This window comes from Passer montanus, unplaced genomic scaffold (genome assembly GCF_014805655.1).
Source record: "Passer montanus isolate IOZ18808 unplaced genomic scaffold, ASM1480565v1 scaffold67, whole genome shotgun sequence".
NCBI lineage: Eukaryota > Metazoa > Chordata > Aves > Passeriformes > Passeridae > Passer > Passer montanus.
The window spans coordinates 398,048-423,634 of record NW_024371815.1 but is presented as its reverse complement, the minus strand read 5'-3'; the positions used below and the strand labels follow the sequence as shown (position 1 = coordinate 423,634).

General features: G+C 40.0%; 1 protein-coding gene across 2 annotated transcripts; it reads left to right on the top strand.

Moving 5' to 3' along the window:
* The first annotated feature begins 12,389 nt into the window (after positions 1 to 12,389).
* On the top strand, positions 12,390 to 25,538 carry ZNF518B (zinc finger protein 518B). Of its 2 annotated transcripts, none has more exons than XM_039728901.1 (2): positions 12,390 to 12,549; positions 19,578 to 25,538. In XM_039728901.1, the coding sequence occupies exon 2, from the start codon at positions 19,780 to 19,782 to the stop codon at positions 23,005 to 23,007; it is 3,228 nt and encodes a 1,075-aa protein (XP_039584835.1). In that variant the 5' UTR covers positions 12,390 to 12,549; positions 19,578 to 19,779; the 3' UTR covers positions 23,008 to 25,538. The 2 variants fall into 2 exon arrangements, with proteins under 2 accessions (XP_039584835.1, XP_039584834.1); XM_039728900.1 differs by having other exon boundaries at positions 12,390 to 12,589.
* Positions 25,539 to 25,587: the final 49 nt, after the last annotated feature.

Below are 25,587 nucleotides of genomic sequence, written 5' to 3'. Positions count from 1 at the left end.
GCAATGCAGGGTTCACAGACCTGTATAACATGCTATACTGACACTAATTCTCCTGTCATTGCCTATCTTGGCATTTACGCCTTAAGCATACGGATGTGCAAAAGACTCTCTTCTGTCAGTGACACAGAGCTGGAAATTCCAACAAAGGCTTTTTCCCTTTTTGTCCTGTCTTTCTCCATGAAGAGCACCTTCTGTTCTGACCAAAAATTCAGGATTAACTGCTTGGTGACAATACTAAACATTCATTAAAGAAACTGCTCTGAGAAAAGGCTATAAACAATTTTGAAGGCACAACACATGGTATTTCAACAGGAAAAATAGAAGAGAAGAAAAAGGCAGATATTTCCTGTCCTGAGGTTGAAACAAAATTATACCTGATTCAGATTGTCTGTGCAATTATATGCCAAAGAGCTAGCAAAAAGACTTTTGAATTAATTTTTTTATGACCATATATAATTTCTCTACTTGCAGTAGTCCAGTGGAGGTGCACAGCACTATTAAATGAGTATATTTTTCCATTTAACTGTTTTCAGGCTTTCAGGTCACTCAGAATTCTGATTCAGACAAACCCAGGATAATTAATTTTGTTTTCTATTTGAGTTTGTTTTTCCTCTTTGTGTTCTTGCAGTAGCATGGAGAAAAATATTGTAATGTTGTGGGTGTTCTGTAGAGGCTTATTCATCTGCTTCAGTGAGTCTGCTCATTTTGCATCCAAGGACTCAGTAGCTAAAATCAGCAGACCCTATCTTGTATACATCTAGACCCTATCTGGTATAACAGCTGATATGAGAACAAATAGAAATTTAAACAGTTTGTAGAGATTCTTAAGAAAATCATTAGAATAAATTATCATGAATTCTAAACACAGAAACACATTTGGTAACTGACACTGACAGGAATAGTTTCTTCTTTTGTGCTGACAGATATATTTGCAATAGAAGAATTTGTGTGTGTGTGCTGCTAGGAGCAACAAGAGGTCTTGGGAGCTTTTGGTCTTTTCATCATGAAAGAGAGTGTTAATTGAAGATCATACTGGGATTATGAATATACCATCAAACATACTTTCTACTTGCAAATGTTATGCTAACATTCCTGGAGATGAACATCAACGAGAACCACATGAGGCTTCTATACTGACCCATAGTACAGAAGTAAATTCCTCAGAGGAGTTTACCATCCCAAGTTTTGGGAGTTTACCTTCCTGGACTGACAGCTGATGTAAATGATCACTGATTTGAAGACAACAAAGCTGTGTTGGTTTCTCAGGGGAGGTCGCTCACCTGAAGTCTCATCTAGGTTTGTGAACTTGTGAGAATTATGGATTCTCTTAGAAATGGTCTGCAAAGGTAATAACTTGACTTTTCATCCTTTGTTATTCCACATTTCAGAACCAGTGTGCCTGCCATGCAATTCCTGCTTCATATTATCAGCTGTGCTTATCCTGCAGTTTGGCGTCTCCTCCTCTGCACATGGAAGCTCAGACTCACCTTCTGAACAGATTCATCAAATGATGATTGACTTGGTCACTGGCAGAGTCAATGCTGGTGGTGTCTTTTAAAAGTCACCTAGTTTTACACAACCTATGTACTAATCCACCTGACTATGCACTTTTAAGAAAGATGTGTACATGTTGGGGTAGTAAGAAAAAGTGGAGACAGTTCAATTTTTTCTGACCTCAAACCTAGAAGGATGTCCATGAGTGGAAAGGGCAACACAAAGTCATTGGGCTTTTGGGTGGAGGGAAACAGCCGGAGTCAAGGATTTCCCTGGGAGGTCTGACAGGGCCACACAGCCTCACCCATGGGGTAAAACTCCCCTCAAACTTACAGGTCTTCCCACTGCACTCTACAACATCGTGTACATTCATCCATTATGCCAACATCAAAGGTAATTGAAAACAAAGACAGGGAACAGAAAAAGCCTTATGTTTATTCTGACATGTTCAGTCTGTAGCAGGTTGTATCAAGAGGAATTAAGATCAGAGAGCCAAGGTAATTAAATGGCACTTGCACAGCAGGTTGTTTCAGGTCTGTCTCTTCAAAATCCGCCTTTTTGCCAGTGTGCTCTTTCATCAGTGGCCTATCCCCCACAGTGAGATTAAATGAGGATTTTGACCTGCTTCATCACTTCTGTAAACAAGGAGATTCAGTGAGTTTCAGCTTGTTCATTGACATCTGGGGCTTGACCAAAGCCTAGTGAAAATCAATGGAAATACCTCCATCAGCTGTAGTGGATTTTGAAGCCCACCTTTGAAACTTGGAATAAGGATGACAGTGAGAAACAAATACACTTCTGAGCATAAAAAGAATGGATCATACATCCATATTTTGTCTTGGTCAGTTGATGACTGACTTTTAAGCACAATATTGAACACATACCTCATGATGTTTCTAACTGTGTTATGAATTGTCTTGATAAACATTTGTTACAAAAAATTAGGAATATGAATTAAATAAATTTAATATTGGTAAAATTGCATTGCAGTGGAAAGTGGAGCCATTTGCACTTCTTAATTTTAGTTCTGCCAAAATATAGTTAAATGCACTAGCAATCCATGCAGCATTCTGTGTTCCTAAATAGGTCAGTGATGTGACTTGGGCAAGTGCTTTAAAGTTCTTTTGAAGAGGTAAATGGGGTCTTGGGGCCATTTATTTAAGCAAAACTCTCAGAAACTCTCATTAGTAACATGAAAACAGATTATTAATTTGCTTCTAGAATAAAAAGGCTGTTTAAAGCTACAAGTCTAAACTCAAGATCTTATGCAGAAAAATAGTTCATTTTAAGGACTTAGTAAATTTAATCAATTTTAACTCCAGGCCATGTTTTAGCAATAAAAAAGCAGATTAAAATGCACTACAAAAGTAGTGTAGTGTAAAGTAACAGCATAAGGAGTGTCTCCATTAGAATTTTACTGTGCTGGTTCTCTTTGCATGGAATAGTTTCCAGAAATGGAGATGAAGACTGTATTCTCTTGAAAAAAATGCCAATCTGCAGTTGCTAGGAAATGTATTCTAGTCTTGGAATTCTAACTTGACCAAATTCTCTGTTGAAAACCTCATTATTTTATGAAATTATTTACTGCAACTAAAAATATTACTAAGGATGCCTTTTGAGACAGAAAATTGACTTAAAAAAGCCAAATACGCTCATTAGGTGTATTCAAAAGACTACCTGCATCCATTATCTGTTCAAAGTAAATTAACTGGCTTTTATTTAAAAACAGAAATCCTTTCTACAACAGTGCACATTTTTTCAGTGGTGATTACAAGACTGAACACATGTATAGGAAAAAAAAAATCAGGATACATATACATGTAAGTTTTTCCCCACCATAAGCTGTTTGTATCTACTTCCTTCCTGAGGTGTATGTAAAAGCTGCAGAAATGAGGTGTACCAGTCCTCAAAGAGAAGCCCCCAGGTATCTGATATTCTGCCAGCAGAGTTTTTCTCCCAACAGAGTTCTTCTCCTCAAGTAATTTATTATCATCCTTCACTTCTGGGTACATATAAAATAGAAATATCTGCAGGTGTAGTGTATAGGGAGCAAGTGTGACTTTTTATTAGATCTTATTTCTGATAAACAGCAGAGATGATAATCATGAGTTTATAGTATTCAGTGTGCTGTACCTGATGCTTACAAAGTTGTTTTTCAGAGATGTGAGCACCAAGGTTTTTGAGGGTCTGTTTTTGAGCTGCTTGGTAATATGATACAACTTTTCCTCTCACTATGCTTATGACTGTGTCAGAAGATCAAGGAATTTGGTAAGATTTCTTTTGTGATTGTACAAATATGAAACATTACACCTTTCTTCCTTAATATTAGATTGGAGAGAGAACAATTGATGTAAAAAAGCAATGGGACTTTTTGAATGGAGATGAAATGGTAGTTCACCACAACGAGAGCTCAACAGACACCTGTCACTCATCAAAGGGATATTTAAAATTCATTTATCGCTAAAGCTGGCATAGCAGCAGGAAACTTAAAACCCAGGTATCTTAATTACTAAAAAATTGTGACTCTGCAGCATTTTCTAAAATTCAGGATCTTTTTGTTTCAAATGATAAACTGGGAAATAACTTCTATAGTAATAGGCTTGCACAGGTACAGCATTGGCACCCTTAACTATCAGATGTCAGCAACACTTCACAGCATCTGCAGGTGCAAGAAAAAATGTAAGCCAGAAGCTATAAAAAATGGTTAATGTTTTCATATCTATTTAAGATGAGTTGAAGAAAATGAATTAAAAAATTAAAAGATGCCCCTTAAAAGATGCCCCCAAAATGAAGCAGTTTTGATACCACATCATGACATAGGGTTGTACTGAAGAGCCATATTTCATAAAGCACGTTTCATGCTATTCATGGTACTTTGTGCTGACAGAGCAGCTCCAGTGCTTTGGGATGCCGAACAGCCAAAAAAATAAAATGCTGTTCTCAGGCTTGACTGAAACATATATTTACTAATTTTAGAATCTTGACAACAATAAAAAAAACTCCTTTTACTAATTCTTCACCTTTACTTCTTCAGGAATTAAAATCCATAGATACAAAAGTAAAACACAAGTGCTAATGATGTCCTGGATTTCTGAGTTACTGGAGAAAAACAAAACCAAAAATGGCCCCCAACTCATATTTTGCTCTTCCTCATTATTCCAAAGAAAAAGGCACTCATTGAGCAGTCTGAATTTGCATTATTACTGTTTTTTTTAATATCAAACTAAGATTCTTTTCGAAAAAGTCACATAATAAAGTTCTTTTAAATAAAGGAATGCTATTTAAGACCTCTATAGCTTTAACAGGGTTTAACTATGTATAGATTTAAGAGGAAAAATCTTCTGCCTGTCTCTAATTTCGTCACAGATAGCAAAACAAAATTTCACAGAATGGGTAGTTATCTGAAAAAACTCATAATAGTTGCAATACCTAGAGAAATCTAAGGCAATGGAATTTGAAATCTGAAAGGCCTGAAAAGAGTATTATGACTTTTTAATGGTATTTGGCTAAGCACTAATTTTCTAATTTCTGCATAAAATGCAAGACTCTATTTCAGATTTCTCCTGCTGCATTGGTTTACAGGACACATCATACCATGAACTCATTTTACTGCCTGCTGAAGACTGTTATTCTATCCATAGGTAGTTTCAAATATTTTTTAAGGAATAGTTGTGAACCACAAAAATAAATGATGAGGGAGAACTGCTGACTTGTAATCGGGTGTGTTTTCAATCTAAGTGATCGAATATTAATATTTGCTTTTGTTCAGTCCATACTTCCTCCCCATTCTCTTTTTTAAGGTACCCTGGGATGCTCACCACTGTCTTCCTTCCTGGGGGCTGCCACTGGAGATGTGCTGGCTGATGGCTGCAGTCCCCAGGCCCTTACCCCAGGCTTTTCTTAGCTCAGCCACCGGCAGGGAACATGCTGCCAGGAGGGTCTCTAGCTCGCCCTGGGTCTCCTTCTTGCAGGTAATCATTGCTTACTTCAAAAAAGCGTCCAAGCTACGCCCAAATTAATGCCTGCTCACAGGCTGTTGCTGAAAAGCCATTGCAGCGGCTCCAGTGGTTCAAACCTCGTTCCAAGTTTCTGCCCTGACCACACTCTCAGCTGGCTCTTCTCCTCTTCAGCCTGACTTGCATCTGCTGAGTTCCCAAAGGATCCAGGCTTGTGTGATTGCACAGCCCACAGCCTTCACCCCTACGCTGAAATCTACTTCCCGAATGAAAGGATTTGATAAATGAGCTGAGGTCTACATGACAGTGCTTCCTGTAAGCCGTAAAACCGGGCTGCTCGCTGGGGCGGCCGCTAACCCAGCCCGAGCAGCGGCGGCGCTGCCACGGAGCCCGGGACGGGGCCGCGGCTGTGCCTGCTCCGCGCTCGGGGCAGAGGGGATCCGTGCTGTGGTGAGGTCACCGACGAACGGGGACGGAGTGGAAATACCAGAAACGTCGCGGCACGCGAGGACCGGAAAACGCGAGGGAGGCGCGTTTCCCGCTCCAGGCGGGATTCCCTCGGGCCCTCAGCGGGCTGGGTGCGGGGCGCGGCGGCGGCCGCTGGAGGGCAGCAGAGCCCCGCGAGCCGAGCGGAGCCGCTGCGGCCCCGCCGCGGGCCTGCCCCGGCACCGGGAGCGGATCCGCTCGGCAGCTCCTCCCTGTGCCTGCGGAAACACCGGGAATGCGCCGGGTGCTGCACGCGCTTTGCTCAGCCGCTGGAAGAGCGTGAGCAGCACCAAGAACAGCCACAGAAACAACTCAGCTGGCTCCTTCAAAGTCTCAGACTGCAATATGCGGGGCTGGGGAGCTCAGGAACTGAAACTTCTGCTCTTGCTGTTTGAAATCCTGGCTACTGTCATTGTGGTATTTATCTTTTTTAAATGCTCTGAATGGTTACAAAGTGGTATATTTTTACCCTGGAAGCCAAAATGTTCCACTCAACGAAGTTTAGCTTACAAAGTGCATTCCCTGAGTTTAGTAGACTGTACTATTGCATTATTGCAGCCTATAGAGTGAAAAAAACCATATCCACTTGGCTATAGTTTTATCAGTGTCCTGAAAGGGGACAGGAGAAGCTGTTATGTGAAAGTATTGCAATGGCTCAGAGAAATTCTGTTTGTCTCAAAAAAGTGCCCTTCTTCAGCTTCAGTTATCACCACTGGTTTTCCAGCACTTTTTTTTTTTTTTACTTTCTTGGGGAGAAGTGTTGGAAATTATATAACTTTCCTAATAACAATTCCAATAGTTTTAACTCATTTTTATAATTAATTGTTTCAATGCATCATAAGAAGTCTCATTTTCCACTCTTTCATATGCCACTGTAGCCAGCACTTAGCAAGTGCTGAGAGCAAGGGGTTAAAACTGGAAGATTTGGTGAGGAGGGAATAGTTCTGCTCAGGATGTCAGTGTGGGAAAACTCCATTTATTACGCCTAGTGTTGTTGATCCTCTACCTGTTTTGAGGAAGCAGGGGTGCTGTGTAGGGATAACACACTCACACACATACTTGAGCCTCCTGCTGGGAGAGGGAGATCATGGAAGCACAGCCTCGGGATAAACTGTGCATGTGTGAAGCCTTTGATATACAGGGCAGGCAGTGACCCCCTGCCCATCCTCATGGCCTGAACTGAGGCTGACACAGCCTGTGTCCTCATGTGCCTCCATTTCCTAGGATGAACTGAGCCTGTGTCTCTGCCACCCAGTGTTGTTAGGGAAATAATGAAATAAATCCACTCTTTGCACTTCAGCTTGGGGCTCAGTGATCACCCTAGTTACCTCTGTGCATTAATTCACACAACAAAGTTTGCCACTAGCTGCTGTAGTGGGAACACGGTTGGGGAAAATTACTGAAACCTTAAGTTTCACTATAACAGCTGTAATCAACCTAGATATGCTTCAGTGATTTCAGACCTGGGCAAGAGATATATTGCTGAAACTGGACACTAGGAATGCAGAATTGATGAACCACAAGGACATTTTGCAGAACCCTGACAGAAAGACGAAACTAACAAAGACAATTCAGCAATTGTATTGAAACCCTCTTTACATGCAAAAAAGATAATAAAAAAACCTGAAAATATGGGGTAAGTAGCATGAAAATAAACAAATAAATCAACAACCAACAGAAGATAGAATAATAATTAATGAAGAGAACTATATAAATTACAGCCAATGAACATTAATTTCTTTATTTGCTAAAATGTACAAATAGTGAAAAGTCTTGAAAGTGCTTATGCATGTTCAGGGAAAGCACTGGCAAGCATCCAGTGCTGTGATAAAATAATGCCTGCAATCTAGTACTAATAATAGTGTTAGAGAGTTTGATTTATGCCAACATTTTCAGTGACAGAAGGGCTTGTGAATTTAGTAACACACAAAGCAAAACTCTTCCAAGAGAAGCACCTAGAGGACCTGATTCATCTTGTAGCTCTTTTACTCATCTTCTTTACTTTCTTGTGAACCTTCTCTAAACACAGCTGCTTTATAGTTTTGTAGTTGAGCTTCAACGCTGAAGGAGCTGGGCTTGTTCAGTCTCAAGAAGAGACAACTGACAAGAGACTCACCAATATCTGTAAGTATCTGAAGGGAGGCTTCATTAAGAGGATGGAACCAGGCTCCTCCCAGTGGTGCCAAGCAGCAGGACAAGAGGCAATAGAGAGAAATTAATGCACAGGAAATTGCACCTGAATATTGAGGAAGAACTTCTTTACTGTGCAGATGACTGAGCAAAACAGATTCTGGAACAGAGAGGTTGTGGAGTCTCCCACATTGGAGATCTTCAAGGACCATCTGGACATGACCCTGTGCCATGTGCTCTGGGATGGCCCTGCCTGAGCACGGAGGTTGGACCAGATGACCCAGTGGGGTCCCTCCCAGTCTCACCCATCCTGTGATTCTGTGATTCTGCCTGTGGTTCTCATGGATCCACAAGCAACAATCAGCATTTCATACCAGATAATTTTGTTAGGGGATGGAAAGGAATGCAGGACAGCAACAGGACAAGCAGAGGCAACTGAGGAGCTGTGGTGAATTCCTGGTGACAGGACCAATTTCATGGACAGCAATGCTGCAAAGGATGCAGGAAGTTAAAGAGGCTTCTTGCTTGGATGCTGCTTCTGTTTGCCAATTGGCAGCACTGCTGTCAGCGTTCCCTACATGGGTAACAAGCCTTGGCATTACCAAGTGCCAGCCCTCCCTTTAGGAGCCTCAGCAGGAAAGCTCAGGAATGCCTAACCAGCACTGCGGGTGGCTCAATCACAGGACAAATTGAGAAGGAACAAGAGAGGAGGCAAGAGCTGGGAATTCAGAGCTCACCAAAGATGGCATGGATATGGCAAACCAAAGGGGACAGATAAGGTGGAAACTGCAGGGAATTACTCCCTGTTTGGTGTTCTAAGTTGGTCCAGGGCTGGAGCCTGAGTGAGAAAGAGGTGCTATGATTGGATCTGATCTGATCGGATCCGACTTGTGAGAAACAACTGATCACTTTGAAAATTTAAAAAGGTTTATTAAACCTTAACAAAAACACAACAAAGGACTATATAAGGAAAAAGTTGCAGCACTGGGAACTGCCTCTCGTGCATACCACGTGGCTGGTTCCTCTTCAAGATGGATGCTCTTTATATATCAGTCTTTTATACCCCTCGGGGTTGCATCAGCCAGGCCTGGCTCCTCCCAAAGTCTGTCAGTCAGCTCTTTGCCATTTATCGGTGGAGATTTCTTTCTTGTAACTTGATTGGAGATCAGATGTTGCCATGCCACACCCCCTAAGCAACAAGCTTTTCCATTCCCCACTGGCCCAGGTAAGGGACACATGTGAACATCTTTTTTACCTGTCCAAGACAACCCTGGCTGTCTGATGGTCACAATATGGGGTGGAAAACGGAACTATGGGGAGAACAGAGGACATCTAAACTACAATAACATAACTGTACATCACTAAAGGTTTTCTTAGTATTTACACAATAGTTATCCCTTAACTGTGAGAGTCAATCATCTCATTATCCATCTATAACAGACTCATGTCTGTAAAGAAGAGAGCGTTCATGCGACAGGGACGGGAAATCGAGCTGCTTTGAACTCGAGGTTAGAAAATGCAAGGGAGGGACTGAATTTATGTAGCTGTAAAACACTGAGGAAGATGCAAATTGTCTCTCAAGAGTTCCATAACAAGGCTTTTTTCTGGATGACATTGTTTGACCTTATTTAAATACTGAATACTCTGTTTGCATTTGTTAGAGGAAATTGTCATTCTAACCTCAGAGCTGGCTAGCTACACGAATCTAAGAAAGAGAGGGAAAAGTACTTAATTAATGTTGAGTATCAGATAACTGATTCCATTTTACTGATATGAAGTACATTTATTGCAGTCTGGACTTTCTCAGATACAGACAGATAAGGTGAGAAAATCTGTTGGTTAGCAAACTATTTCTTGAGTTATTGTGCAAAATATTATAATCTTGTATTTTAGGAATGTTCCTAGGTTTTCTGTTTTTGAAAAAACCGATCTGCTAAGTGTAGTTCACTTTTACGAAAATTTGCAACAATTGATGCTGACCAAGAGAGGCCAGGAAACAAAGTATAGAATTACAAGAGTAAATATTTATTCATGTGCATGAAGTTTCGCAGCCAAACTGGGTCACCCTGAATGTGGTTTTACACAGGGTTCTTATACCCTTCAATCACTCCAGTAGAGCATGATTTGACTAATAACTGAAACCCACACTACCGATTTCTAATAACTGTAAATTTTTGCCAGGCAACTGTATTTCTGCACCATTCTTGCTGTTTGTCTATTGATCCAGATGTCCCTGGGGTCAGTTTTGCCAGATAACACTGGAAGGGTTTCAAAGACATATTAGAGTGACTAGAATTCTGGCTTTATCTGGGTGGTCCATGGGTGTCCTTTATCTTTCATGGACAGTTCTATGCTACCAAGAAGCAAAATCCCTATTTCCAGGGCTGGGCTGCCCTTTAGTTTGTTTTACTTGGGTATGAACAAACTCAAAGTCTCCAGTAAAATTCCACTATCTCGTTCCATTTCACTGTATTATGTGAATTAACACATGGTAACAAAGTGAATACATGTTCATATTACAAAGACTGATTGATTTAACAGTTAGGGGGGTAAAGTTTCATAACACTACATAATCACCTTTGCAGAATAGCTGACACCAGTCAGTAATTGCAAATTGTCCCTGGTGGCTTTCATGGGATCCACAGACACAACTTCCAACTGTAACTCTGTAACTGCTCAAAATTTCAATGATCACTCATGATTTTTAGCCCTTTGTTTTAACAAGTCATCTTTGGTTTTTTCTTTTTTCTTTTTTTTCCAGATAGAAACTTTCTTAGTTTCTCCTTTCATGAAGCTGAGAGTAAAGTACCTTTGATCATGCTTTTTACCTCTCACTGAACCTTTTCCACAACTATTCTGTCTTTCCTGAGCTGAGGGAACTTAAAAACTCAAAGAGCTTTTAAAATCTGTTTAACCATGAATTTACACAGCAACATTAAACTGCTTTGTTCTCTGCTTTTTTTCAAATCTCAGCATAAGGCTTATTTTTATCAACTCGATTAAGCACTGAAGTGAGGTTTTCACAAAAACCTTTTCTAAGGCCAAGATTTTGCTCCTGTAGTCAGCTTAGAGTTGATTTTTTATTTGAAGTCAGGATGTTTTTCTTCACTGTGCGTCACCTTAATCTATCCAAAATCGAATCTGCCATTTTACTGTCTAGTTATTCAGCTGCACAATGTCCTTCCCAGATCTTGAGTGGGTTTTTGTCCTCGGGTCCCTCAATAGCTTGGTATGATCAGAAGGCTGTCACCTGAGTGCCCAGTTCCCTTTTCAAGTCACTTGCATGTTGAGCAGGTCCAAGTAGAGATTGATCCAGCAGTGCACTATGCTACAAGGACCACACACTCGCTCCACCTTTAACCAGCTATTCGTGCCAAGACACTTGGCCTTACACCATTACAGTTCTGTTCCTTTGACAGTCGTTGTCAAAAACCTTCTAGAAATCCCAACAGGCTCCATCAGCCAGAAAACTTTCTTCGCAAGTTTAAATATATTCAGTAAACTACAGTGTTCCAAACTGGCATTGAGAATGCTTTCTTACACTGCTAATCAAAAGACTCTTGAAGGCAAGATCTCACTTTGGAACTAACGCAATTCTAATTGAGAAGATTCTTTCTCCACACACTTCCCTGTATATAGCTTTCCCTTTCCGTTTTTTTGAGACCTGAAGAGCCTGTCCCAAAAATCCAAGACCCCCGAGGATGTATGTCCATGCCTAGACAAGATCAAGCACTATCAAATCATTCCAGTAGAGAACAGATTGGAAAATGTGTCACAGCAACAGAGCTCAACTTTGAAGACACGTACGAAAAGGCTTCATTCCAAAGACCTCTTCTGGCAAGACTGTGTTAGATGTGGTTTGTTTTTAAAGTGGAGGGATTTGATATTGCAGTGACATTAAAGGTACTTTACAGGGCAGTACGCAGTCAGTTAAATCCTCTTTTTCACCCTCCAAATTTTGCTAAGAACACTTTAATGTCAAAAGACATCTGGATTTCATAGAAAGGATTTGAAAACACACAACCACGCCATTGCAGTACTTGACTGAGTGTCAAGTCAGTGTCCCCACACCATACCCTAGCGAGACACAAGGGAATGGGAAGGCGCGTAGAGAGGTTATCGGGAACAGCAGCGCATCCTTCGGCCTGCAGTGTCAGCGTGGCGGGACGGCCAGCGGGCACGGCCCGACCGGGCACAGCCCGACCGGGCAGCTCCTCACGGGCGCTCGGCGGCGCGGGCAGGTGCCGGGCTCGGTAGAGCTCTACGCGCGGCGGGCGGGGCGCGGTGAGGTCAGTTCCCGCTCCGCAGCCCCCGCGGCGCCGCGCTCGGGCCCGGCACGGCCGGCAGCGGCCGGGGGAGGAGGGGCGGCGGCGCTGGTGCCTGGGTGGGCTGGGTGCCCAGGAAAAGGAGGCTTGTGGTGCTTGCTGTCTCGTGGACGCCATCAGGCCGCTTTGGACCCGTCTGGACTGAAGCTGTTGTCCAGGTTTGTCGTCTTGGTCATCCTGAAGAAAAGGAGCTCTCGGGTTAGTAAATGCATTCATGAGAAAAATAGAACATCCTGTGTTTTGTGTGCGAATAAGGTCCTTTTGAGTGTTTGGGCATAAGATTGGCTTGATTGAATACCATATTGAATTTTGTTGCAAGACAGTCTATCATTGAAAAGTCTTACATTGGACACTTAAAGTAATTTAGACGTATAAACCGATTTTCTTCTAAATATATAATCTGGTGTTATCGTACATGTAGCCAGAATGTCCTGCAATGTACATTTAATTTAGAAAGTCTGCTCTGCAGTTAAGAAGACTAGTGGTGTTTTACAGGATTTTTCTAGCAGTCTGTTGTGCATTGTTACTGCAGTAGGTGGTTGCAGTCAAGGCTCTTTTCTTGCACGTACAAACAGTATGTGGATAAGTGTATCAGGAATGAAATCTGGAAATCAATTTTAACATCCACATGATTGCTTTGAGATTGAGGGATATGTGCTTTTAATGGGACTCTTCCCCCTCTTCTCCCATTTTCTTCAGTGCCATACTTCCTTGCTGTTATTTCCTACAGGCCTTAGAGCTCAAGAGTAGGGTGATGCTTTGTACTAGTCACTATGCTCTGGATATGCAGAAAGACTTTGAAAATCGTTGAAAATTGTGTGAAATGATTAAATGAACAGCACAGATTTTAAAAAATTGATCATACATGTAATGATAAACAACTGTATAAATGTCTCTGAGCCCTCTAGAATGCTGCTTCTGATCCAGTAGTTATTTGGTAATGCCTTGTTTAGCTTTTTGCAGGAAGACCACCAAGCAGTTGAATGATATGACAGAAATGTGTTTCTTTCAGACACAAATAAGGCTAGGCCTTGTTCCTAGAGCCGCAGGGAAGCAGACCTCCATTTCAGTAGAATGCTGCATGGCACATACATGTACCTGCGTCCATACAATGCCAAAAAACGTTAGCATATTGGACAGTTTTTCACTTAGGCATTCAAAAAATAATGATTTCCTTTCAGTCTGTGTTTTGCATGACTTTGTAAGTAATAAACATTTTAAGTGTAATTGATTTTTTTCTGTAGAGTGAAAGAACTGTATATTTTTTTAATAAAAATGAGCTCTAAAAACTTGGTGCATGGTTCTTGCTCTTCTTAATTGTCTGCATTGTCATTCTTCATTCATTTTGCTTTGAAAAACCTCATGTGAATTTCAGCTAAAAACCAAGAACTGTTACGACTGTGTGATTAGCTGTTATTGTGAGACAAAATGGCTTTTTAAGAAGAAATACTTGTAGAAAAAATTTCTTTGGTGTATTTGAATTGTTTTTTAATACAAAATTAATTATTTTAATTAATGCAACATGTAATACTTGAGTGAAGCACTTTGGCTCTCTCCCAGTCATTAGGCCTAAAATTAGTGACTGGTAATTGGCAGCTGTGTAGTTGGGTCAGTAGAACAGTTAACTCTGTTGAACAGAGATGGTTGATGTTAAACAGTCAGTATGTATATGTGTGTGTGTATATATATGTGTATATGTATATATTCAAAATACAGGCAGGGTAGTTTTAAGCATGCATAGAAATTGAAATTTTTCACAGTGGCTCAAATTTTATACACTGCATCCTCCTGATGCAGTGATGCACAGTGTCCTCCATTTCTGTTTAAACTTGCTTTTCTTAGGGATGACTTCTATGGGCTTTTCAGTACCAAAATTCAGCCCTGATTATTGGCTGCAGTCTTTGATCTTTGTGCATGAGTGATTTGTGCTTTGCTGAAGTAAGGGCTCATTTATTTGTTCACATAGGCTAAATGCATCCTGCTCATCACACCCTTTTCATTGGTAGCAGCATGTTGTTTGAACTAAAGGAACCTAAAGCCCTAGAATGTACATATTCTTCTTTGAAATGATGAACAAATTTTTGATGTATTTGAAATAAATAGAAATTTCCAGTCTGACAGTGGCCACATCAGTGGTTTGTAACCTACTGCAGTGCAAAAACCTTTGTACTGGTTGAATTTGGCATAGTCAGGCTGCAGAGTATGTTTTGTCCTATTTTCCTTTGTTTTAATGCATCTTTGTTTTTTAACCTTTATGTACCTGGGATGTCCAGAGTTTGGAATGTCTTTAATTTCTGTGCATCTGTTAGTCTCTTGTGTCTTGAGCAGCAATGTTCAAGATATGATACGTTTGTGTGAAAGGTGGAAATGTTTGTTTTGTTGAATGACCTTTTAATGTCACTGAATTGCAGATGTTTGGTAGGAGTGAATGGGAAAATTTGGTTTATCTTTCTTGTGATGTCATTTTTCCATGTGCTTTTTTTTCGCCCTCGCCAAACTGGCGTCTCTATTTTTTTTAATGTTTCCTAATTTGGGTACTTTGTTGTGTTTCGTAATATTTTTATATTTTTTCTGAATTAATTCCTGTGAAGACAGTAACTGGAATTGACTTTGACACTCTTAGTGTCTCTTATTTCATTTTTCATCCATCCCATTCCTGTGTTTGCCATTGAGACTCTTTGTAGACTTCGAGTTCTTTCTTTAATGATATCTCTGGGTTGGTCTGTGTGCACTGCATATGATTATAATTGAAAATCAACTGTCTATCTTTTAATTAAATCTTCTGAAGTGTGTTTCTGCCAATCCTTCCAATACCAAAACAAATCTTTAGGGGAATTACTCCCCCTCCCCACCTTCCCCAGTGGTATGGAGTGAATGTATGTAATGTTCAGCTCCCTGTCTACATTGATGATCTTGGCTTTCTGAAATAACCAGAAAAAAATATTTTAATATAGGCATGAAATTACAATATAATTTTGGGCTTGTTTTAGCCAAAATAAGTATAAATTGGAGCTGTTTGTATCAAAACCTTTGTTATTAACTGGTCAGTATTCAGGGTACATGGCAAAAAACTAGTGAGGAAGACAGCAGAGATGTTACTTTGACATCAGCTGGTTATTCAGTTCCTTTTTTTACCTTTTGCTGGGCCTGGCTGGGATGGAGTTAAATTTCTTGAAAGCAGCCTGTACAGTGCTGTGGCTAAAACAGTCTTGATAACACACTGGTGTTTTGGGTGTTGCTGAACAATGCTTGCACAGCTTCAAGGTTTTCTTCCCCCCCAACTCTATTGAGTAGGCATGGGGTGGGCAAGAGATTGGGAGGGCACAGAGCTGGGACAGCTGCCCAGAATTGGTCTGGGGATAGATAGTCCACATCATACAATGTTGTGCTCAGCCATGAAAACTGGAAGCAGAGGGAGAAGGGTGGAAGGGGGGTTGCCTTCCGGGGTGCCTGCTGCTCAGAGACTGGCTGGGCATTGGTTTGCTTGTGGAAGGTGGTGAGTGATTTCCCTTATGTCACCTCCCTGCTTCTTTCCTTAGTTTAACTGCCTTTGTCCTGACCCAGAAACTTTCCTGTGCTTCTTCTCTCCTCTACTTTCCTTGTTGCTGAGGGAGGGGAGGGTGGGACAGCGGGAAGCGGCTCTGTGGCTGCTTGGCTGCTGCCTGGGAACAACCTGGGCACACAGGGAATGCAGGCACACCAATGCTTGAAACCTGCATTCTAGCAACACAGTATTTGTAACAGTGGAAACGTGGTTTTGGGCTTAAACCACGCCAGACTTTCCCACATATACCTGCTTGAATTAGAAAAATTTGGAAGTATTACTAGCCTGTTCTTTGAATTACCTCTGTTAAATTTTTCTGGCATAGTCTTGGACTGAGAAGCCCAGAACTGTTAATTTGAAGTGTTCTGAAAATATTGGACTCTTTCTTGTACTTTCTTGCCCCTTAAAGGTTGAGGATTCTTTTCCGTGTTCTCCCATAAAGTGAAATCTACTGAGTTTAAAAAATACAAGAAAATTCTCAGGTTTATACCTTTTCTTGTGGTCAAGGATGTTGATGGCATCAATTCCCCACACTTAGCTTTCAGTTCACATGGAGGGCAGTTTCAGTATTAATGGAAAAGTGTTAACAGCAGAAAAAGGCAAATACTGATACAGCTTCCCCATTTCCTTTCAAATGCCATGTTACTTCTTTCTTAAAGCTCTATAGAAATGCATGAAGCATCTTTGGTCTGGATCTTGAGCTTATCAGGATCTCTTACTATCTTCTCCTGAAATAAAACAGTGGATGTCCTGAACATAGGCCTACCACCACACTTCTGCGGGTTAGTCTTAAGTCTAGAAAGTGGTAGTAGCCAGGGAAGGATGTTCCATCTCAAGTACCACAATCATTTTGCTTTTCAGTCTTCTTTAGAATCAGGGTAATAGAGCGCATGATGTCATCCACATTAGATGGTTGAAGAAAATTCTCCAGATCATGATACAGCAGTCGTGTATGCTTTCCTCCTTCCTGCAAGGCTGCCATTGATTTGTTTTTCAAATTGTGTGTATTTTCACAACTGTCTGCATTGCAATGAGATGAGATTGCTACAGTTCTAGAACTACCCACTAAGGAGTTTTAGTGTACACCCATCATCTGCTTAAGAGTGAAAAGCTTGTTATGTTGTCCCTAACCAGTTTTCTGACTTACTTTTACTGTTGTTTGTGGTCACATAAGAATACTTTGAAGAGCCCTATGGTTAGGGCAGCATTGATATAGAAGTTGCCAATACTGATGGAGTACAAGGAAGATCATGGAATCACTGAGTGGTTTGTGTTGGAAGCGACCTAGTTCAACCTCCTGCCATGAGAAAGAATGCTTTCCACTGGACCAGATTGCTCAGGGCTCCATCCAGCCTGGCCTTCAACACTGCCAGGAATGGGGCATCCACAGCTTCTCTACACAGCCTGTTCCAGTGCCTCACCACCCTCACAGTAATAAATTTCTTCCTAATATCTAATTTAAATCTAGCTTTCTTCAGCTGTAAGCCATTCCCCCTTGTCCTATCACTGCATGCTGTTGTGAAAAGTCCCTTTCTATCATTCTTCAAAGTCTTCTTTCGTTACTTGAAAGTGTATGTCTTCAGGCTGAACAACCTCAACTCTCTCAGCCTGTCCTCATGGGAGGAGTGCTTCAGCCCTGTGATAAGCTTTGAATGGGTCCAGAGGAGGGTCCACTGAACATCTTCCTTGTGTTGGGGGCCCCAAAGCTGGATGCAGCTGCAGTGCAGGTGAGGTCTCATGAGAGCAGAGTGGGAGAATTGCCTGCCTCAATGTGCTGGCTATGCTGCTTTTGATGTAGTGCAGAGTGCATCAGAATGCAGGGTTGCTTTCTGGGTTGTGAGCACATAAGATGCTGGAAGACCTACTTGGATCAGATATTTAGTCCTGTCAAGCCACTGGGAAGATCACAGAATTATTTAGTCTGGAAAAGACCTACAAGATCATCAAGTCCGACCTGTAACCCAGCACTGCCAAGCTAACCACTAAACCATATCCTTGAGTGCCCAGTTTACATGTCTTTAATATCCCCAGGGATGTTAACTCCATCCCCAGGAGGTAACTGCACCACTTCCACAGATAACCTGTTCCAATTATTGACAACCCTTTCAATGAAAATTATTTCTTAATACTCAATCTAAACATGCTCTGGTGCAACTTGAGGCAATTTCCTCTTTTCCTGTCACTTGTTATCTGAGAGAAGAGGCTGACTCCCACCTGACTACAGCCTTCTTTCAGGTAGTTACAGAGAGCAATAAGGTCTCCCCTGAGCCCCCTTTTTGACTCCTCCAGCTCCCTCAGCCAGTCCTTGTAAGATGTACTCTCTAGCCCTTTCACCAGCTCTGTTGCCCTTCTCTGGACTCGCTCAGGCACCTCAATGTCTTTCCAGTGTTGTAGTTTAATTTCTTGATTACCATATGATTATTGTGATGGGAAGCTGCTTAAGTGAACTCAGCAGTGTGCTTTTGGAGTCCAAATCAGGCCCTAATCTCTGTAGGTACACTTGGTGAGGATCTGGACTGCAGAAGCCTTTTGTGGGGTGTATGGGAAAACAGAAGTAACCTCATGCAATTGAGTCTGTTTGTGATTGCAAGTGTGTGCAACAGTATGTCTATAACTAATGATGTTAGAATAAGAAGGGTGTTGATTGGACTTCATGTATGTCTCAAAAGCCTAATTGAATTGTTTATTTTCCAAATAATAGTGGTTTCATAGTCTTGCCAAAAGCTTAAAGGCTGAGATCATCTTCCTGTTAAATATAGTAGAGAGACAGAGTGCTGGAACCTGTGGGCCAAACATATTGCATGTGTTAATTTGGTGTTTTACAGTGATATTACTGATCTCCCTCTGCCTTATGTTGCATTGTTTATTTTGCTTGATTGACATCCTGTTTTATTAGGATGAAGTGAATTATTTATATGCTTGTCCACATATATAGAAGTGATTACACTGTAATATTAATAGAAGAAAAAGTAATTAATTTTGCAGCCACAGATTGTTTTGACTTCACTGCTTTCAGAACATGTGAAGCATAAATCACATCTTGTTATGAATTAGTGTTCAAGACTGTTTGTATCTGAAACATTGGCACGGATTAAAAAAGAACTTCCTTCTGTATGTCAGAAATTTCCATGCTAGCTTAAAAATTAATTTATTTAAAAACAAACTGATAGTTCTGTGTTTCTAATAACCATCATAGTCAAATTCTCTTTCCCTGCTATTCACATATGAATGGAAGTTGCATGTTTCATGATATCTTGTTGAGGGCTATGTATGAACTGAAATCATACTCTGCTGCTCAGTTCTGTTATCAAGTATCTTGTTTGGCTTATAAATACGCTTCTTAAGTGTAAAATTTTTCATGACATGGGAGAAATACCATAAGGTATTTCAGGTTTTGATGCATAGCAGGTAATTATACAAATTTGGGAATGTTTTGAATGAGAGCAAATGTTGAAGGATTATTTAATTTGGTATGTTTTAGAGTTATTGGTTGTATATGCAGAATACAATCAGTGGTATATTGACAGTAGACTTGCACTCTGTAATTCAGCTGTAGTCCACTAATAGTTCAATTTTTAGTTCATTGTATTTCAGTGATCATTGAATCTTAATTGACTTAATGTTCTGCTTTTTATTCTTTAGTGTTGCAAGCTGATCGACTAAGAACATGGAATATAATATGGATGCAGTTGCTTGAACATCATTTCTTCCAAAGCTTATATTCTGCAGATTGGTTGCCTGAATGATTGATTGATAAGAAATATACACAGGACTAATACCAAGAAAACATTCTGTCTGTTGCTCTTGTGTTTAATGAAGATGGTGCAGAGTTGCTTCATTTGAAATGCAGTTGAAAAAAATGAGGGAAATTTTACCAAGATTGTACTCTGGCCAAATTAATGATAAAAATAATTCTTTAACTACATCCCCAAAGCAATCTGATGATAAAACAAATCTGTCAAAAGGGGCAGATGATCAAAACTGCTTTTACCAAGGAACTGAGGCTGAGAACAATAAGTTGTCACTGATAAGCTGTATAAAGTGCAGAAATGTTCAGAAAATTTCAATGCAGGATATAGAGAAACATAAGAAGCTTGAGTGGACTGAAGACAGAAATTTCATCTGCAAGAAGTGCAGTCATTTTAAACCACCAGCTTTTGATTTTGTTCCTGAGGGTGCCAATGCTGCAGACTATGAAGAACGTGAAAGAAAAACCCCAAGTAAAACCCAGAAAACGTTTAAAGTAAAAAATTTTCTGCCAGGCAAATACTACTGTGATAAATGCAGATTTTCAACAAAAGATCCTTTACAGTATAAAAAGCATGTAGGGCAGCATGAAGAAATTAAATTTCTTTGTTCCCACTGTAATTATGTATCCTACACCAAAGGAGAATTCCAGAGACATTTGGTGAAGCACACTGGAACCTTTCCATATCAGTGTGAGTACTGTGAATATGGTGCTGTTAGACATGACTATATTGTTAAACATACGAGAAGAGTACATGAAACACCCAGAAAACGACTGTCAAATACTCTCATGAACCACAAGCAAAAGAAGCAGAGTCAAAGCACTTTATATAAAAAGCAGAAATACAATAAAATTCCTTTCCAAAATGAACTTTCAAATTTGTCTTCAAATATGGTTTGTGAGATTCCAAGTAAAGCAACTAAAACAGTCTGCTCATCTCAAAATGTAGAATGTAGCATAAACACATCATCGGTCCAGGATAAGACAATATTGGAGCCATCTGAAATGAGTGTCTGTGAGAATCAAAGTGTGGAGGTTGAGGTTTATTCTCCAAAAACAGAGCCTTTACAACCTGGGATGCCTTTAACAGTAATTGCACCATCTGAACTTGTAGTCCCTTCCAACTGTTTAGCTCAGATAGTAGAGTTAAAAATAGTGAATGGAGCACAGCAGCTGGTTCTTAAACTAATTCCTATGAAAGAAGCAACTTATAAACCTGTGAACTGTGCAGAAGAGGAACTTGAGAATCAAGCTACAGAACGATCTGCAGAAGTAAAGAAAACATCTTCTGTGTGTCCAGATGAGTTACTAACTATGGAAGTGAATGTAAACAAATTATCCAGTGTTAGTAACCAGCTTAATTTGGATAGTACGTATGACAAGAATTCTGAATGTTTTTGTTCTTCTGATTCTCAGGTCTCAGGCTATAGCTCTGTATCTATACAGAGGGAAGATACATCAAAATTATGCTTTCATTTGGTGAAAGGTAGTGATGTCCATTCAGGTGTTATAGAACTTTGTTCTCCATCTCTGGTGATGAACAGTACTGGAAAAAAATGTGATCTTAAATCCTCAAGGGGGAAAGTAGATGGAAAAAATAGTTTGCATAGTGATCTGTATTGTTATGAAGAAGGTGAAGATACATACCATCCAAAATACGCTTCTGTTTCCGAAGGGAAAAGTTCCAAGAATGCTTCAGTAGAAGCTGCTCAGGAGGGCAGGAATTTTTCTGCTGTCCATAAAGAAAAGGATACATTGTCTGTGAAGAGAGATGACAAAGAACGTTGGAGTTTACCAGTCAGCTCTACAGAAGCACATTTAGCTGGAAAGGGTTTTGATAAAAAATCTATTACGTCTTCTGAAGTAGGAAAAAACTTACATGTTATTAAAACCCCAGCTTTTGAGGATATACCATCTGGTTTGAGCAAAGTAAAGAGAACTGAAACCATAAGCCAAAAGAGTAGTCATCTTCTGGAATCACTTGAACTACAGAAGATGGAAAATAAAGGCAGTCCTTTTGAAGGACCTGTTATTTCATCTGTATTTTCTCTTAGCTCTGGGACTGAAAATGTTCCAGAGGATGTCAGATGGGATGACACAACACGTAGGAAGAAATCAGCAACATTGCTGTGTAGAAAGATTGCTCAACTCATGTCTGCTGCTGAACCTAACATGAAATCTGTGCCCTTGAGATGTCAGGCTTCTAGTAAGAAGTTGCTTTTGCCTCCAGAAAGTTCAGCAAGCTGTGAGGGAGCTGTTTGTGCCACTGAAGTGGAACAACCTGCGACTTTGTCTGAAGCACATGGTGGAAGAAGTGAGATTAGTAGTGAAGAACACAGTGAAGATCAGCTCTTTACATTTGCAAGAACTTCTAAAAATAGGGTAACTAAAAATTCCCATGTTGCTACCCCAGTGTTTATCCCCAAAGGGACGATGCTGAGAGTGCTGAATGCTACAGGCAGTCAAAGCTCGTGTGGCATAGAAAACAGGAGTGAAACATCAGCTCCTGTGCATCGCAATGAAATGTTTCTGCCTCGCCCGGTCCCCGTCAGTGTTTCTGAGACACTCAGCAGCAATTTCCCATGTTTGCCTAATCAGAGCAAACCAAGTACTGAGTCTCAAACTATATCACTCAGGCGAAGACCAAAGCGAGAGGCAAGTGCTAAAAATAACAGCAAGCAAACTGGTGTAGCATTTCAGAAAAGCAGTGATGTGAGCAAGCAAAGCAAGCCCTATTCAAAAAGTCCCAAAAATAAGGCAAGACAAACAAGCTTCAGAGAACTTCCTAAGAGGAAAACAAGAGCTCAGTCGGAAACCACTTCAAGTTCTGATATGTCATACCTGTTGACAGCAAGACGTCTTCGACTTCTTCCTCTGAAAACGAATCAGTTGATAAAATGCCCTCGTCGTAATCAGCCAGTTGTGGTACTAAACCATCCTGATGTTGATTCACCAGAGATAATTAATGTCATGAAGACTATCAACAAGTATAAAGGTCAAGTCCTGAAAGTAGTTCTGTCAGAAAGGACAAGTAGTTGTCTTGGTGTCAAACGTTATCGGAAGCGTCTTACTCTTCAGAATGCTGAGACAGGAAACCAAGCAAAAAAGCGGAGTATGCTAAAAATGAAGCTAAAGAAGACCCACAAAAACAACTACCAAGTGGTGGAAACTTCACCAGCTGAAGCACTTCAGTGTCTCTTTAAGTGTTGGTTTTGTGGGAGAGTATATATGGACCAAGAAGAATGGATAAGTCATGGACAGAGACACTTAATAGAGGCAACCAAGGGTTGGGATGTTCTTTCTCTTCAAGCAAAAAAACATTAGGTGAAAGCCCAGGGGAGGTTTCCCCTCTTGCTTTTAATGAGTGACACTAACTTGCTTGAAATGGAGGATGGAAATAACTGTTTTCTTTTGCCAAAAGTCCTCTGCTGTTAGCAAAGTGAAGAAGAGAGTAGAGGTACAGAGAGGCAGAGAAGCTGACAGTGAGGATTAAGCACCACTTTGCACTCTTGTGATTGAAATTTGTGTTGGAGATCAGCTTCATCTGTTCCATAGGAGAAATTTGAAGATTTGCTATGCAAACATCTTTCTAGTTACCTTAGGATACTGTGCTGTACGTGGTTTGTGCTAGGTCTGTATGGACTAAAACCTTAGATGATGAGATCTTTGTAAATTTAACAGGATTTAGTTTGCTTTATTACAGCATGGTGTTTCAGAGATCGAGCACATCTGTATGGAAATGCACCTTTGGTCCTCTGTGGACAGCAAGTGGAAGTCATAGGTTTTAGCAGCAAATTAAGCACTACACGTAAAAAGTAAAATTTCAATGCAAGTGCTGTGTGTCAGTGAAATAAAAACACTTCTGCTGACTTCAGAGGAGGTACAAGGGTGTAAATGAAAAATCTAGGGAATCAGTTACTCCTGGTAGGTCAGATAGCACAAAAAAAAATTAATTTTGTTTAGTACTGAGTCTTTACCTAGACTGTATTGCGTAGATGCGAGGGAGCAGAACACTGTCAGGATTCTGTGCTGTCAAGCCAGAGATACTTTCAGGCTTGGGCTGATAGTGGAAAGTGCTTCTCTATGGCCTCAAGGCTGTTCTAAAATAGTATTAGCCAAGCATAAAGTCTGTACCACCTTGTGTGTGATAGAAGCATTTACAGACTCAGTATTTGGTTAGAACTCTAGTTGGTGAGCTTATTTACTTGGAAGCTTGTTGAAGACTTTTCAAACTGAAAAGCCACGTTGCACAGCTTTTACATTGACAGTGTTGAACCAGATTTTCAGTGCAATCTTTCATCATATTTAAGAATTTAGATGTTGTTACAATTTATTTTTTGTAGGCCTCAAATTCATACAAGCATGTGCCTAGTTACTGATTATGTCTGATGCGTACTGACTTCAGTGCAGTGTAAACATTGCTCAGTTGCTTAAACACTTCTCTAAATCAGGGCCAAATTAGAGCTTTTTAGTAAAAAAGAGGGATGGATGACACTGAAGTTACTGTTTCTGTATGTAAGCTGTGGATGTTTCTCTTCATCGTGTCAATTTTAAATCATTTTAGAATCATATAGAATGAAGTATATTGAAGCACATACTTACAATTAAAATAATGTGTTACAGTTTTAGAAATATGAAAATCAATACTGACTCTAATGCTGGATGTGTGTTCTGTGTTTCAACTGGGACTTCTCTGGTAAACTGGTAGTCCCTAACTCTTTTCACTGATGGTGCATTTTTGTAAACAGTTTGGCTGGGAATATTTTTTTATATACTCCAGCAGATTATACATTGTTTTGATAAAATATTTATCATATCTACATTAGAGTGTAAATATTTTAAAACTCCATCTGACTGAGGTTTACTTTTAAAACCACTTATTGCTTTCCCATAATTTTGCAATACAGTGTTAAAATCCTTCCGATAGCTGGTGCTTTAAGTCAGATCTTTTCGTCCTGTACACATGGAAAATTTTTGTATCATTTGTATCAGACTAAACTACTCCACAGAACAAACTTTGTTTTTCCTGTTTTGTCAATAATAAGGAAATGACAGTTCTCATTTTGTATTCAAATGGAATTATATTTTTTTAGATGGGTACACTAGAGGGTTTTTTTTCCCCACTTCATATGCTTTGATGCCAAACCTAACAGTGCTATTTGCATTTTCAATGGTGAAAATTGTTTCCATTTTAAAATTATAGCATAACATATAAAATGAATACTGAAATGGTTAACACAAAAAACCCCATGGTTAGCATTTCTCATTTGTTTTAATTCCTTCAATCCAGGTTACTGGCTGAATTAATTTTGTTTCTGTAGAAGCTACCAAATAAACAGTTTTGAATTTGCTTTGTAAGAGTTGTCACTGGCAAAATCAGAACGTTGCTCATGAAAGCTGTACTGAGGGAAATGGAGAAAGTGTTGCTGCTCAGCTTTGTGGATTCTAGGTGGTTTAAGTATACTAGTAATGCTTGTCTTCTGTAAGCAAGTTTACTGTTTACTTTTAGTAAACATCTGCCAAGCTCTGTACGTCACTGCCATAATCTGTTATCTAAATTGTTAAGCCTTGGGGTTTTTAATTTAGATTTTTTTTTTGTTTCAACATGAAAACCTTTTGTAAGTTAAATTGTATTGTGGTTATGACATTTTTAAAGCAGATTATGTCATGCTTTTTGTTATGAACTCTGCTAAACTCTATTTTAGCAACTTCTGTTTTGTTACTTTTATTAGATAAAATTAAGTCAGAATAATTTCCTTCAAGTTTAACAGTGTCATCAGTTTGAGAGAAATAGTTTACAGTGGATGTTTTCTTCCCTTTTGACTCAGCATTGAGAAATAAAAAGGTTGAAAGAAAGTAACATTCAACTGCTGAATTTTTTTAGAGCTAGTTTGTACTGCTACA

Excerpts from the sequence above, each read along its gene's own strand:
- ZNF518B (XM_039728901.1), top strand. The coding sequence starts at position 19,780 with ATGCAGTTGAAAAAAATGAGGGAAATTTTACCAAGATTGTACTCTGGC.